At 43.3% G+C, this 16825-nt stretch overlaps 1 protein-coding gene across 5 annotated transcripts in view; it reads left to right on the forward strand.

Annotated features, from left to right (window-relative positions):
* Positions 1 to 16825, forward strand: part of PARN (poly(A)-specific ribonuclease) — a 148166-nt gene that overhangs the window by 90994 nt on the left and 40347 nt on the right. For all 5 annotated transcript variants that reach the window (XM_014866332.3, XM_070484891.1, XM_070484890.1 and 2 more), the window contains one exon: positions 14118 to 14304. In XM_014866332.3, the coding sequence (XP_014721818.1) occupies positions 14118 to 14304 (187 nt within the window). The remainder of the gene's footprint in view (positions 1 to 14117; positions 14305 to 16825) is intronic.

The raw sequence follows: 16825 nt of genomic DNA on the forward strand, positions 1-16825 counted from the left end.
GAATAATAATGTAGAGAGTACTTTTTTAAATCCACGAATGCTCCATTATCAAGCATTTTGTGTTCTTCAGTACAGATATATGACTTTCAGAAGTCGCTTTCAGTTTCCTAATTTGTGTTGAGTAGTTTGGCATTGTAGGAAACCCTTGGATCATTGGGAGTTTTAAGATATAATGTTATAAAATATTCCAGAATACTGCAGAGTGTAGTAATATCGCAAGACTTACCATTGTGTTAATTTTTTTATATAAATATTTTTAAATGTAAAGCTTGACTCTTTTGTCTCATCAGTTGATCTGGCATTGGATGTCCAAATAGACAAAAAGATCTACATTAACTTCTCCTTAGGATGTGGAAAACAAAATGAATATTTGGAACAACCTAGAGATATTAACAACTTGAGACAAGGAAGCTGAAAAATGTCAATATCACTTTAAAAAAAAATCTTCCTTATTCTCCTGCTGGCAAAGAATTTCACAGGTTCTTTAAATGTGCAGGAGTGGTGAAGAACTCGTTACTTCTTTGAATTTTGGGAGTTGCCGGCTCCCAAAAGCACTTACCACATGGGAACAGCTGCTCCTGACTCTCGCGCGGCTATGCTCTCACCGCCCCTTCCTCCCTATCCGCGTCTTCCTCGCTCTCCTTTCTTTCCTTCTCCCCCTCTCCTGTGTATATATGTATTCAACTCGAGAGAAATGTCACTGAGTTTGTATTAGCTGCTTTTGGCAGCTGGATGTGCTTGTGTCAAACCTGAACGTTGCCTGTAGGTCTGACCACTGATGTTGACAGCAGATGGCCTCCCCTAACAGGAGACAGACTTATGGCAGAAGAAAATAAAGAGGTGGAATAGTCTTCCTAAAATCATGAAGTCTATCCGGAGGTGATTTGGTAATTTAAAAGGAGAAAAATAATACAAATATAGGATGAATGTGTTAACTGCCAACGTGGGATTGAACTTTAAAATCAATATAATTCTGGGGCCAGTCCAGTGGTTTAGTGGTTTAAGTTTGCGCGCTCCGCTTTGGTGGCCTGGGGTTCACAGGTTTGGCTCCTGGGCGTGGACCTACACACCATTCATCAAGCCGTGCTGTGGTAGCATCCCACATACAAAATAAAGGAAAATTGGCACAGATGTTAGCTCAGCAACAATCTTCCTCACAAAAAAAAAGAAAAAAGAAAACAAAAATCAATATAATTCTCATTCAGTTCTGTGCCACCCATTTGGAATGTTTGGGAATCTTTAGGTTTTAGTCTGTGGTCTGTAGACAGAACCTACCAGCGAAATAAATTAGTCATTGAGCACATCATCCTAGGAAAGATGAGTAAAATTGTATGTGGAAGGTAAAACTAACTTCATCATTCTTTGTTTATTTCCCCTTTAGAGAAGTGTGTGATGTTTTTTGGTATCCTCTTCTGAAGTCAGACGTTGCCAGTTATAACATACATTTCATTGTCCCAAGGCAACCTGTAGTCTGAAGAGCAGATTTCATCCCTTTTGTTATTAAACAGTTCTCTCTCCACAAAGAGTAGGCACCGTGCCAGTGAGGGCTCTGCGAAGGCGTGGAGGCAGCTGGCCTAAGTGTTAAAGGAGTTTGTCTTGGCACTTTTCTAAACCTTTTTAGTGGTGACAGATCATATGTAGGGTGTCCTGGAGACACTGGAGAAGCGAGTCAACGTTCGATGTAAGTTTCAGAATGTTCCCCATCCATAGATGGATTGCAGGGGTGGGGAGTGGGGCAGAGGTGAAAGGTGGGACTAAGAAGAGGACTCCTGTTCCCAGGGTAGCATCATGGTACCCACATAAGAGCGCTGAGTCGGTCTGGTAGCTGGCAAGGAATGGTTAAACGGAATCATAGAGTTATCCCATTTATAGTTTCTATGGAATTTCTGTGACTCCTTCCTTAATTGGAGGCTGCTTCTGGTGACTGATACCTCTCTCTCCCAGGGGTAATGACTCACCTTGCAGGTGAGATAGCTCAGCCCTGCCTGACTGATAAGGGCCTGTCATTCTCATTCTGTCTCCAGGTCCCCTCCTTTCCTCCTGGGTAATGAATAAGCTGAGTCAGGAGATATAAGTAAATTCTTTTATCAAATGAAAACCACATCAAAACATGCAGAGAGACATTTAATGAAGGTGTAAATATTGCAGTACAGCATCTCCTTTTTCTGGTTGGCTTATAAACAGACAGACTGTAAGCTTTTCAACTATTGGAGACCTTTACAACTTAAAATGTACTGCTCTGTCAGGCTTTCTGCAAACGTGGTTGTGGGAAGTGGAGAAAAGATAGTGCTGTACTTAGGCTTTATCACAATACCACTAAAATTGTGATTTCACGCTTCATAAACAGGCCAGTAAGCTGCCAGGTTACGTAGTCCAAAAGTATTGGCTGGGGGGGTGTGTGGTGTACATTTATATTTGGTGTGTATTTGTATCTGGCACCTGAAGCATCGTTAGCAAGAACTGGTCTCGATTAAAGAAACCTACTTAACTCTGACTGTGGACCCAGCAGCTACCTCCGGCCAGCAGTTCAGTTACACACAGGCTCTGGTTGGTGAATAGATTGTGTCCTAAAAGTTCTTTTGTTGATTAACCTTTTAGAACACAAAGCACATTGTTGTGTGGAAATGCCATTTTGAATGGTGGGTGTCACTGAGCTGTGGCATGTTTCAGACTTCAGGTCAGGGGCCGTTAGTGGGTCAGGAAATCAATGCTGGCTGACACCAGTATAAAAAAAGAAGAGAGAAAGAAACAGAATAAGAAACATCAGAGTGGGTTGCATGTAGTAAAGGTAGGTATTGTTTGGTAATGCTGTTGCAATTTAAAACTTAGTGCACACCGTATGCTGCCATTACAGCGTGAAAGGCACTCGTGTAGTGGAAGTTGTGTCAGTGATGGGTTAAATCTGGCCATTTACCAACTTCTAGCGTTGTGACCTCAGGCAAGTGACTTAACCTGCCTGGGGCTCCATTTTGTCATATTCAAAATAGGGCTGTTTTGTAGAGGTAGGATTAGAAATGAAAGAGAATATGCTAAGGTTAATCTGTTAGGGTATTATAGAATATAGGATAATATGTTAAGATTAGAGCTAATCCAGCACCTCGTGCATAGTAACCTCTCTATAAACCATGATTATTATTTATTTGTAGTCCTTTACGTTATATGTATAAGCAGATCTTAAGGATATTGTTATAAAATAGTATAACTAAACCGTGTGCTGTTTCGTCTTCCTTAGAATAGAACTCAGTGTTTTTGATGTTTAGAATCTGCTGTTTCAGATCTGCCATTTCTCACGATCTAGGAGATCTTTGATTTTATTTTAAGTTGTTCCTGGTAGTTGAGACATCAATCTTAATTTTCTCCCATGAAGTGTGAAGAATGTTGTAAATTCTTAGGTCTTTCAGCTGTCTGTCAAGTTCATCGAGACTGTTAAGTATGGAATTGCTTCCCAACTCCTATGCTGAGTTGTGTTTTTCATCTTTAAAAAATGAAGAGGAAAAAGAGGACGAAGAAGGTATGCTCTCTGTCTCTTTTTTAAAGTTACTCTCAATTCTACACTCCTTTGGAACTCCATCTGCTCCTATTTGACTCCGTCGTAAAATTCCTTCTTCCCTTCTGCACGTCAGCACCCCACCTTGTAAGGAGCTGTGTCAGCACTTGTGAAAGCTGGTTTTTGTTTGCCTTGGGTTTAGAGCAGCTGCTTTGTTGACAGCTTTGAGGGGTAGGTTAGAACAGTCGTCCAAAGAATATGTCCAAGTCAGGGAGATGGGGATTCTAATCCAGCCCCGCCACTCAGTTACTTTGGCCCTCGGCAGGTTCCTAACCTCTCTCAGCCTCTAGTTCCATGTCTGTAAAAATAGAGTTACTGTTGAGCCAGCTCTGATGGCCTAGTGGTTGAAGTTTGGCACACTCTGCTTTGTTGGCCCAGGTTTGGTTCCCAGGCATGGAGCCACACCACTTATCTGTTGGTGGCCATGCTGTGGTGGCAGCTCGCATGGAAGAGCTAGAAGGACCTACAACTGGAATATACAGCTGTGAGCTGGGGCTTTGGGGAGGAAAAAAAAGGAGGAAGATTCGCAACAGATGTTAGCTCCGGGCAAATCTTTCCCAGCAAAAAACGTATATATATAGTCACTGCTCACCTTGTGGGGTTGTTGGAGGAGAAAAGATCCTGGGCAGATTAGTAAGACTTTGCAGAGAAGGCCCCTCTCTATGGCTGGGTTCTCATCAGGAACTGGCTCCGTGGCCGTTTCTGCTCTTCCTGTCTTCCCGCTCTCCAGCCCTAGTGCTCTCGGGAGGACCCACCCCCCGACCCAGGAAACAGCCAACTTCCAGGGGCAGCTTCCTGCCCGCAGGTTCCCAATGCTCTACATCCACACCTCCCTTCTCTTGGAAGTGGAACCCACACGTGTGCTCTCGGCCCCGTCTCCTCTCCGGGGCCTCAAACAATCCTTTATCCCTGTGCCCACCCAGTGACTTCTTTCTGACAATGCAAAAACCTGCTGAACCCCTTCTGTCTTTTCAGAAGAACTCCCAAGATCCCAGCTCGCCTTTGCTCCTGATGCTTTCTTTCCTTTTACAAATCCAGCCGGTCTGCATGCATCATCCTTGCCTCAGGGAGTTCCTCTCACTCTCATCTGGCTGTGCTCTCCACACACCACTGAACTGACTCTCACTAAGGTCCCCAGTGACCTCCGGGGCGAAATGCCACTAGACCCTCTCCTCCTCTTGCCCAGTTGCTCAGTCCATTGGCCCCTCCTTCCTTCCTGCATCCACAGCACCGCACTTTCTAGGTTGGCCCTCCTCGATTTCAGCCTGCAGCTTCCCAGGCTTCCGTGCCTGCTCTTACCTGCCTATACAGTGATCAATGACTTCTTTTCTTACTGCGTGTCCTCTCCATCCTTATTCCTTTCTTCCCCCTTCGATCACAGTGATCTTGTAGAAGCACACATCAGATCATGTCTTCCTCCTGCCTGAAATCCTTGTGGTGGCTCCCGCTGCACTTAGCATGGCCAGAGGCCCTTTGTGGGGTCCGTCACTCTAGCTTCACCACGCGCTCCCTCTTCCCTCTCGCCATTAAGGTCGTCTTTCCTTTCCCTCCTCACTCAGAGATTGGCCACTTCATGTTCCTTCTGCCTGGAACACAGTTTCCCACCCCCAGTGTTTTTTACACCATCTCCTAAGTCTCAGGAAAGACTCGAATGTCTTTTCCTTAGGAAAACAACTCTGTGTGCTAGGTTTGATCAGCTCCCCACTGGAGACCCCAGAGCACTTCTCCTTTGCTAACCCTCAGCACACATGTGGCGCTCTGGACACTGTCTCTCTCTCTCGGTGAATACAAGGACTGTGTCTCTGATTCGCCCTCACAGCCCCACTGGCCTAGTGTTAGAAGACAGTTTGTTTGTTCCTGAATGAATGGATAGATGAATAAATGAACAAATGAGAATTTAATACATCAGTGTCTGTATTCATAAACAAATGGGTGGATGAATAAATGAACAAGTGACAACTAAATACATTTGTTTGTAAAGCAGTTAGCACAGTTCTTGATATATGGTAAGTCTTCAATAAATGGTAGCTTTATTTATTTTTAATAGACTTTTCAGCTAATAACCATGAAAAAGAAAAAAAAAAACCCCACCAGGCTGGTTAATGGAAGCAATGTTCCTTAGTGACATCATTCATTAGATGCTAAGGCGGTTGGCATAGGCCATGGGAACTCGGAGCTCAGAGAGCAGCCTCTTCGCCTCTCGGTCAGCCCGTCATAATCTGTGTTTATCGTCTCTTCTCCTTCCCTGCTGCCCCTCCTGGTGGTAACTCATCATTCTTCACCTAGATTCTTGCCGACCTGCTGTTTCCCTGCCAGTCTGTCCTTTCCTTTCCTCTCTTTCTACATTGCAGGCTGCCTCAGGGTAGAGAATGTCTCTTCCCTTCTGCCACACCCCAGCGCCCAGCCCAGCCTAGGGCCAGTGTCTGCTGAATGAATGAATGAGATGGATGTTTCCAAGGCAGACTATGGTGTTGTCAGGAGAGTTAGTGAAAATTAATTGACCAATTTCGGTCTCTGTACAATTTTGAGAAATTATAGTTTAGGCTTTTTGACTTTATACTTGTCGAGATAGTTGATATATTGGTTTATATATTTTTTTCCTATATTGTCCATTTTATTTCAATATTTTTGCATGGGAAAGATTTTGCTACATTGCCTCCATATTCTAAATGATGGCGATTTCCCATGAGCTCTTGCGGACTCAGGTGTATCAGGCTACCCTCACTTCTAGCACACCAAGGTGTCATGGGTTACAGCTCACTGAGTCTGTATCACTACACAATATCTTATATTGGCTTAGGCACAGTTTCTGTCTGAACTATGTTTTGTGATTTAACAGCAGTAGCGTCATTAACTATGCATAATTAATGAATTAACTATGGCCCAGGCCTTGTGCTAAAAGCTTTGTGTACATACTCTCTGCTCTTCCTAATAGCCTTGTAAGGTAGGTAGATATGCCCATCTTGTGGATGAAGAAACAGGAGCCGGGTTATGCAGGTGGCTTGCCTCAGGCAAGATGAGGTTTGCGCAGGATTTGAACCCAGGCCTTTGTGGCCTCAGAACCAGTGGTTTTCCCTCTTTGTTGCTTCCGTTTGCGTAGGTTTTACGTAAATGCCACCATATCCACATGTCAGCTTTTGTCCAATTTGTAAAGAGAGTTTTCTCCTCCACTTTCTTGGCCTTAATTAGAGAACTGTGAGGTGCAGTGAGCAGTGGGACCATGATCAGAAGGAGTGCCTGTCCTTTAGCTGAGCAGAGAGAGCACACAGTCTGAGGTGGCGGAACCCTCGCCCTGCTCTGCCACTTCCTCGCTGGGTCCCAGTTGAGTTTTCTCTTAGCCTTATCGGTAAGCAGGGATAAGGACACCTACCTTCACAGTGATAAGGAGCGGGTGAGGGACATGTGGAAGGCATTTGAAACGCTCAGCTGCTCTGGCTGTCACACTCTGTGCTTCGCATCTCTGTGAGCACAGTCACCTGAGCCTGCTTCCTTCTCCTGAGTTCGTTTTGTTTACCAGCTGCCTCCTACATGTCAGGCGCTGTGATGGAGACCTTGGGAAAGCAGAGAGGAATGATCACGTGCCCCTCTGCCCCTCCCTGCAGTATTTCTATCTTCCTCTGTACGGGCCTTGGATCTCCTGCACGGGTCTTAGTTTTTATGCTTTCAGCCTTAGTACTTAAAAAACAAAAATTACCCTTCGCTGGAGAAGTACCTGCCATATGAAGGAAGAACAGGGGACTAGGAATCACAAGCCAGGGTCCTAACCGTGTGCCTGAGGCAAGGCAGTCAGTCGCCGAGCCTGCCCCTGCCACTGAGGTTTCTTCCCAGTGTGGCCACGAGGCTCAGCTGTGGCGACGTGCACGCGTTGTTACTTCTCAAGGGAACCTGCTCTTTATGGTCAGAGCCAGCTCCTCCTGTTTCCAGTCCAGGGCTTTTCATCCACTAGATCAGGCTTGCACGTGGAATTTTTAACTGAAAATTTTATCCTGGTGAATATGTATCCTGGTTCTGGCTTTTTTCTCTTGCGTAGAAACAGGCTGCCAGCAGATATAAAAGCTGTATTTCTTCCCTCCTTTCCTTGCATAATCTTAGATTAATTCCTGCAAAAGTACCATGGTAGGACCCAGGCACCACAAAGATGAGTAAGGTATGGTCCCTTGCCTCAAAGAACGGCTGGCCCTGTGGCTAAATGTGGGAAGAGAGGAAGAGTTGAGGTGAGAGAGCCAGACAGAGCTCGATTGTTACTGAGGGCCCCGTGTGAGACCCTGGCAGCTTTGGGTTTATCTTGAAGATTCTGAGGGTTTTACAGGAGAGAATGGATCATGTCGGTAGGGAAGGGACGGACTGGAAAGGGTCAAAGAGAGGGCTGTCGCTTTCTGGGCTGGCCTGCCCACCGTGAGCTCCTTGGGCACACTGGAAGCGGCTGTGTTTCGGCGTGCTTCTGTAGATCCTGCATGATGCACACTGGAAGCGGCTGTGTTTCGGCGTGCTTCTGTAGATCCTGCATGATGCACACTGGAAGCGGCTGTGTTTCGGCGTGCTTCTGTAGATCCTGCGTGATGCACACTGGAAGCGGCTGTGTTTCGGCGTGCTTCTGTAGATCCTGCATGATGCACACTGGAAGCGGCTGTGTTTTGGCGTGCTTCTGTAGATCCTGCGTGATGTGAGTTCCACCGTGCACCTAACGTGCTGTCTGCCTAGTCTCTTGGATGGTTGACGGGAAATACATCTAAGATCCTTTTTTTGGACACAGGAAAATGTTCATAGTGACCCTTAGGGTTGAGTGTTTTGTTTTTAACTCCTTTCTTTAAAGATTTTCAAGTTTGCTCTCCCATAGAATCCAAGATAAAACCATCCATTCTCTACCTGGTGAAAGTAGAGAAGTGGTTACTCTGTTGAAAACCCAAACCTGATCAAAATTATGTGGAATATGAGAAAACTTTTGTATCCAGTATGTTCATATTTAAGTAAACAAGCAAACACAGAGCAGCATCTGGGGTCATCCTGGTTCGGGGTGAAACCCAGCATGAGGGAGCACCGTAGTGCAGGGCCCAGGCTGGAGGCTGTGGAGCAGTACGGAGAGGCCGCTGACAGGGCTTCCAGAGTCGGCACCCAAGAGCACTAAAGCACACACTGGTGTACAGGGTGGAGGGTTTGGGCCTGCCAGGCTGGCGGAGGCCACTCAGCACATGTCACTTCAGTGGCGGGTTCACATACCAAGTTACCATGCAAAGATTCCTTCTGCTGTTACACAGGTCTGTTTGTGGAGAGATGGGCAGACTCTGCATCTACACAGATGTATTTGCCTCTCTTAACTCTAAATGACACCAGCAGGACCCTTCCAATGCATGCAGTGTCATGAAGAGAATGTCAGCTTTGGTTTGGATCCCAGCCCAAACACTTGTGATCTTTGAGACCTTGAACTAGTCGCTTCTTCTGAGCTTCAGTTTCTTTATCTATAAAGTCAGGATATGCTTACAGAATTTTCCATTCCTCACAGAGTAAGTATCCAATAAATATGTCTCTTCTTGTAACCATTGGGTTAATAAGAATCTAGGTAATTCTCTTAGAAATGGAGAACTTGATGTTAGCTGAGGATAGTGTTCGGAAAAATCACAGGACTAATGGTATGTAACTGCTTCAGCAGTTTCCTAATGTTCTCCCCACCCCCACTCCCACCCCACCCCAGCCCTGCCAGTAGCTGCAATAAACTCATTCCAGCAGCCTGATGACCAGGCTGCACAAATGTCCTTAGCTCCCTGAGGAAGCTGTGAGAAGTCTGGCGTCTCAGCAGCTGTGCTCATGTGCACCACAGGGACCACTCAGGGGCAGCTCCGTATCACCAAAGACATTGAAACGGGAATAACCTTTACCTGGTCTTACAGAGACCTTCTAACTTGGACAGTCTGTTTTGGAAATGGCCCTTAGTAGTTGGACAGGGTAAACGACAGAAAACCTAAACTATTTGTTTGTTTAAAATGTAATGAACATCTGTGAAACCACCATTCAACCGAAGAACTAAGATATTGCTGACAAATGGCATCTATCTGTCGTTCCTCCCCTCGCCCGTCCTCCCAACCTCCTGATCCCCAGCCAGGCGCAGCCTCTATCCTGAACTTGTCCTAATCAATTTTCTTGCTTTTTTGGTTCTCTCCCTGTTCCCTGTCATTCCCCCTCTCTCCCTCTCCCTCTACAAAATGATATCTCACTGTGCTCAGAATTTGCTTTTGCCTGAATTTGAGCAACTCCTTATGTAATTATTGGCGTTATATGCTTTTCTGTGAAATGACTATGCGTGCTTTTCACGTCTCTTGCCCATTTTTCTCCTGGGTGTTTTCTCGCTGATTTGTAGGCATTTTTATGTCTTCTGGTGCTAATCCTCCGTCAGTTGCATGTGTTACAAATATCTTCTCCCGGTTTGTAGCTTGTCTTCACTCTCTTTAAAGTGTCCTCTGATGGACAAAAATTTTCACATTAATGTAGCCAAACTTATTGATCTTTTTTTATGCTCAACATTTTTTGTATCTCTGTAAATTCTTTCCTACTTCAAGCTCAGAAAGATATTCACTTACATTTTCTTTTCAAGTTTTCAAAGCTTGCTTTTGACATTTAAGTTCTTCATCCATCTGGAGTTGATTTTTCGGCGTGGTGTAAGAATCCAATTTCACTTTTTTCCTATGGATAAACAATTTTTCCAACTTTTCCTTTTCCACACTGCCTGTCATGCTGTCTCTGTCAAAAATCAAAGTTTCACAGATGCATAAGTCTATATTTCTGGGTTCTTCTATACCATTGGTCAGTTTGTTTTTCTCTGCACTACTCCTACACTGCCTTTAATTACTCTGGCTTTATAATAAGCTTTTTTTAGCCAGCAAGACAAGTCCCCCTTCCTTATTCTTCTTCAGAAATGTCTGGACTGTTGTTGGCCCGTTTGTTCTTCCATTTAAATTTTGGAATCACCCTTCCAAATACCGCAGGATAACTCGGGTATAATTTATAGACAGTAAAACTACCCTGTTTGTTGTGCAGTTCTATGTTTCAACAAATGCAGTCAAGATACAGGGCAGTTCCTTCATCCCCTTTGTAGTTGACCTCCTCCCCAGGCCCTACCACTGCTGTTTTCTGTTGAGACTTGTTTTTAATTTCATTTAAAATCTGTTCAATGTTTTATTTAAAATGTTGGCTTTTTTTTTTTGCTGGAGTTGCATTAAATCTATAGACCAATTGAGGCAGGAATCCACACCTGTTGCTAAGTCTTCTTGTCCGTGAACATAATGTATCTAAACTTAGGTGGAGAGACTTTGCTTGATAGTAATGGAAAGTTCTAAATTTTTAGAAAAAAAAATCTAAAACACAAATTTTTACTAAGAAGTTTGCTGTACTTTTCAAATATTCACTCTAGAGTCAAAGGGGAAAAAAAATCTAAAAATTTTAGGCAATTTTTTAAAACTTCCTAGTAAAGGAAGTATTTTATAAGATAATTGTTGCTCTAAATAAACACATAAATACACAGAAATATATGGCAGATGTGTGGCAATGTGTCATTTTTTTAAACGTCACATCTTGGTTCCAGACCAGCGTTGTTACTTGCCTCCGAGACCTTAGGCAAGCTGCTTAGCTTCCCTGCTGCTCAGTCTCTTTATCTGTGTGCTGACTAGAACCTCCTTTCTCCATGGGGTTGCTGGGAAGATTAAATGCTGTAATGTGTGCAGAGTGTCAGGAGACGGCGGCCCCCGCACAATGAAGCTGTGAGTGGATGAAACTGTTACGTGAGAGGAGCTGCTCTCGCTCACCTGCAAGGAAACACGGACGGCTCTCAGTGTGTTTGGGTCCCCAGTGGCTTTAACAAAGTGGCACGACCGAAAGATGGCCTTGAATCATTTCCCTGACAAATTTGGAAAAGGTTAGCGTTACCAAGCAGCCTGCTACATGCCGCTTCTGACGGGAGCTGGAATCGCTGGAGGACACAGCTGACAGCCAATTCATTTTGCTGATTCATCCATTAGAGGGGTGGCTTTGAGCCAGAGCTTGGCTTCTAGATTAAAGGCCAAGCGCTGCAAAGCTGCTGGGACCTGAAGGAACGCTGGTAAATTATTGCCGTGTGAAGGCCAGCAGTGAAAAGTGGATTGTTATTTGTTTCCCCTTTTAAGTGATCCTAATTCCAAATGTGCTCAGATAAATTCCTGGCCGTGCTCAGGGAGTTGTTTGTAGCGTTTGTCCATGGGGCTGAGAGCTAAATTATTGGGAACAATTGGATACTGTTAAATAGATCATCTTGGCTCCTTTATGACCCTATCATCACCTTTGCTTTCACAGGGAATATTGAGTCAAGCCTGCTCTTACTTGGTAGTCCACATTAAACTTGAGAGAGAGAGAACTGTAGATGTCATCCCTTTTGGGCACACTTGCAAAATAAACCTGCTGAATTAGGGAAGGAAACTTACAGAGGAAAATCCAGAGATGCTCATTTGCCAACCATCAGCAGAAATAATGATGGTGGAATCTGTGCGTTCTCATTATGTATCAGCTTGGTAGATTAACCTGTTTTGGTAGGTGGTCTCAAGCTTGCAAGGAAGTCAGCTCTACATAAAGCTTGCACGTGAGTGGGAGAACTTAAGAGGGTGGAGACTGTGTCTTGTTTTACCAAATGCCCAGCACAGTCTCTGGGACAGACACTCGGTGAGCAATTACTGGATGGGAGCATAGATGGATGATGTTTGTTGGATGTATAAATTGTTGGATGGTTAGATAAATGAGGAGAAAAAGTCAGGAACGTGGCCCATTGAAAGCAGGAAAAGGGACTGTCTTGAGGAGTAAGGTTTTCAAGAATGGATCCTATTTCAAGAAAGGTTCTCTGACATGAGTGACTTTGGTCGATAGCACCTCTCCAGAACTGGATGTTTTCTCTGTTGAGCTCCTTGTGAGTGAGTCAGAACATGCTGTTTTGAGTTCACATTTCAGTAACTCACTCTACTTCTTTGGGAGATTTTGTGTAATATGAAGGTTCTTTAATACTCTGAAGGTTTTTTCCCCTCTTTGACTCGAGTGTGAATATTTGAAAAGAACAGCAAACTTCTTAGTAAAAATGAGTGTTTCTTAAAGAAGTGGGTTTTTTTTCTTCTTCTTCTTTTTGTTGCTTTGTTTTGCTCCTTATATGGCTAAACATTTAGGGCATGACGTTCTGTAAAGCACGATTGTCCTGAGAAGTTTTCATCACATCTGGTCCTCTTGGAGTGAAGATGGCAGGTGTCAGGTGTCGGCTATGTGGAGCATCTGCCTCTCATACAGTTGTCTTTCCCCCGATTTAAGGTCCCTAATATGCTCGAGTCCCTTGACACTTCTGACGTGCTCAAAGAATGCATCTCATCACTTGCTGCCTTCTGCCATGCATTCATTCGTGTAATATTTATTGAGAACTGCTCTGTACCAAAACTTTGCCTAGGACTGGGTATACAGATTCTGTTTCAGACGTCATGGTGCTTTTGCAGCCATCCAGGTATCAAGTCTGCCCCGAACAGCCCCTGCCAGCGTGACCAGACTCTTACTGTCACTGCCACTGTGGGTAGTAACCGTAGGCAGTGATAGTGGGCTAGGAGAGTATTGCTCAGCTGCATAAGCCAGAACCAACAAATGGGTACGCGTCCGCCAGCAGGCCTTCCGTGGGCTCTCACTCCGACACTCCCAGCATATTCCATCCCACCAGCCTCTGAGAAGGAGAGAGCAAGGGATTACAACAGAACTGACTTGGCTTAGTCAAGCCTTAGCACCAAGGACAGAATAAGCTCCAACTTTCAAGTACTCTCGCCAGCCAGAGGCACATTACAGAGAATTAGCAGTCTTTAAAAGCAGGAGGAGAAGAGGCTTGTCTCAGGTATTGCAGGGATATCTTGAATTTGCAGAATCGAAAGTGAGGAACAGGGTGGCAACAAGGGCCCTGGCCTTAGGCTCACAGTAACCTGGTTTTTGCATCCCACGGCTGCCACTCACTTGTGGTCTGGCCTGCAGTAAATCATCTGACGTCTCTGCCCCTGCTTTCTCATCGGAAAAAGCCCTTCCTCCCTTGCCAAGTGTCTTGTGAAGATTAGACATCATGTGTGCAAAACGCTGGGCACAGACTGTCAGTATTTGACACAGTGATCAGCACCACCGTCAGTACTGCTTTTCTTGTCATTTTTATTTTGAATAAAAGAAGTGAGAGTTTACAGTTTTCCCATGGTGGTTTTGTTTTGTGTTTTGTTTTTTCATTTTCTTACTCTGAAAATGAATAATTTTCAAGCAGAAAATGTTGCCTGCAAATATTTTGAAAATTAACGTTTTACTTCCTTACATTATGATTCTTTACAGAGCACTTGCACACTGTAGGCGAGATTAGGGGGCAGTGTCTCTCTTTCTCCAGATGAGGAAACTCAGACTGGCAGAGTCAATGGAACACGTTCCCAAGGCCACCCGGCTTCTCAGCAGCAGGGCCAGGGTGGGAGCTCAGCCCTGAACCCAGGGCTGCTTTGACTACCTCAGTGACATCTCTGAGGCTAGGCCAGACTCTTACAGGCATCTTTTCTTTTCCTTGTAGCTGTCAATACCAGCAAGTATGCGGAAAGCTATCGCATCCAGACCTATGCTGAGTACGTGGGGAAAAAACACGAGAAGCAGATCAAGAGAAAGTGGACAGAAGATGGTTGGAAGGAGGTTGAGAGAAAGCGGTTAAATACCCAGTGCGCATCCTATGCTCTGCAGAATCACTATCACCACGCCAACAGGTAGGAGCTCTTGGTTCTGCGTTTGGAAGGGCAGAATTGCTCTAGCAATAGCTTTTCTTGTTGCCTCTTAGAGGGTTGTAAGTAATAAATCTGACTTGTGAGAGAGACTTTTTTCTAGCTTTTCATGTAATAGCTAAAGTTACTGCTACCTGATTCCTTCTTGCTTTTTAAGACCATAGCTGTCTCAGGTAACACTCACAAAACGCTCTTCAGGCGGACGGGGCGCCTCCTTCCATTGTAGGCGTGAGGAAATGGGGACTCTATGGCTTGCCCCCCAGTTCAAAGAGAGCACGGGGTTCAGAGCGGGACTCTCGGTGTGATCCCTTCCTCCTCTCAGTGTGCCGCCTTGCCTCTGCCTGAACTCCTGCGCTCCTTTCAGACCCCGTGTGGGGACCCGAACCACATGCCCACCACAGAAGGAGAACTTGACACTTACTTCCTTTGATTGCCCAGAATCCTACTTTCAGGAGATAAATACTAGTAACATTTTGGCATCTTTGTGAAAGTATAAAACCTAGGCATAGAAAACGAGGGGAGGAGGGTTCATAATAGACAATTGTAAAGTTTAGAAATGTGTGAATTGACAGAAGAAAACATTTGCCATCATCCCACCACCCAGAAGCAATCACTATTAATATTTTGGATTGCCCTCCACACTTTTTAAATGGTTTTTTTGATATTTTAAAAATTGTGGTGTAATGAACATACAGTAAAATGTACAGATATAAAATGTTTAGTTCAACGAGTTTGCACAGTATATACCCATGTAACTACCACCCAAAGCAAGATACTGAACATTTCTGTCTCCCCCAAAAGTTTCTCCACGCCCCTTTTCAAGCAACCCCAAGCCCCGACTGCCCTAGACAACCATTTCTAATTTCTGACACTGTAGATTAATTTTGTTATTCTTGGAATTTATAAAGAATGGAATCATATGGTATTGTGTTTAGTTTCTTTTGCTTAACCTGATTTGAAATACATCATTGATATTGTGTGTATCAGGAGTTCATTATTTTTTATTGTTCAGTAGTGCCATTGTACGAATATACAACATTTACCTGTTCTCCTGTTGGTGGACATTTGGGTTGTTTCCAGTTTGGAACTATTGTAAATAATGCTGCTATGAGCATTTCTGTAAAAAAAAATTTGTGGGCATATGTTTTCATTTCTCTTGAGTAAATACCCAAGACTAGAATTGTTGGTTCTTAGAGTAAGTGTATGTGAAACTTTATAAAAACAAACGGTTCTCCAAACTGAATGTACAATTTTATATTCCACTAGTATTGTGTGAAAGTTCCAGTTGCTCCACATCCTTGTCAACATTTACTGCTGTCAAGTCTTTTTTATTTTAGTGAGTCTGGAGGATATAAGATGGTATTGCATTGTGGTTTTAATTTGCATTTCTCTGGTGACTAATGATATTGACCACTTTTTTGCGTGCTTGTTGGCCATTCAGGTGTCTTCTTTTTGAGGTAGATATTTAAGTCTCTTGCTGATTTTCTAATTGGGTTGTTTGTCTTTTACTGTTGATTTGTGGGAGTTCTTTTATGTATTCTGGATGTACATCCTTTGTCAGATATATGTGCTGCAAATATATTTTTTCATGACTAGTGTTTCCTATTCATTTTATTAGTAATGTCTTTTGATGAGCAGATATTTTTAATTTTGATGAGGTCCTGTTTATAAATCTTTTTGTTTTATGATTAGTATGTTTTATGCTTATCCAAAATATCTTTGCATATCCATCCCCAGGTTGCAGTGATTTTCTTACATGTTTTCTTCTAGAAGGTTTATAGTTTTAGCTTTTACATTTAAGTCATGAGCCATTTCAACTTCGTATATGGAATGAGGTGGGAGTCAGAGTTTAGTTTTTTCCATGTGGACATCCAGTTGTTCCAGCAATATTTGTTCAAAGGCTTTTCTTTCCTCCTTGGATTGTCTTGACACTTTTGTCAAAAATAAATTGACCATGTGTATCTAGGTCTGTTTCTGAACTCTTCCGTTTCACTCATTTTTACGTCCATTCTATGCCCATAGCACACTTTCTTGTTTCTATGACTAAAAGAAACCCTAAAATCAGGTAGCATAAACCCTCCAACATTGTTTTTCTTTTTAAAGTTGTTTTGGCTACTCAAGGTCCTTTGTATTGCAAATAAATTTCAGAATCATCTTGTCTGTTTCTTCACTAGGCCTTATTTGTAATTTTTACTATAGAGGTCTTATATGTCTTATGTTAATTTTCTTTCTAAATATTTTGTGTTGTTGATGCTATTGTAGATGGAATTGTTTCTTAAAACAATTCATTTTCACATTGTTTGCTGCTTCTATATAGATGTATAATTAGTAGTTGTATGTTGACCTTGTATCCTGCAACCCTTTAAAATTCACTTATTCTGATAGTTTCTTTTTTAAAATATTAAACGGAGTTTTTTATGTACATAATCATGTTGGCATACTATTAACAACAGTTTTATTTCTTTTCCAATTTTTATGTCTTTTATTTATTTTTCTTGACTGATTG

Source organism: Equus asinus, chromosome 14, assembly GCF_041296235.1.
Source record: "Equus asinus isolate D_3611 breed Donkey chromosome 14, EquAss-T2T_v2, whole genome shotgun sequence".
In the NCBI taxonomy this organism is placed as follows: domain Eukaryota; kingdom Metazoa; phylum Chordata; class Mammalia; order Perissodactyla; family Equidae; genus Equus; species Equus asinus.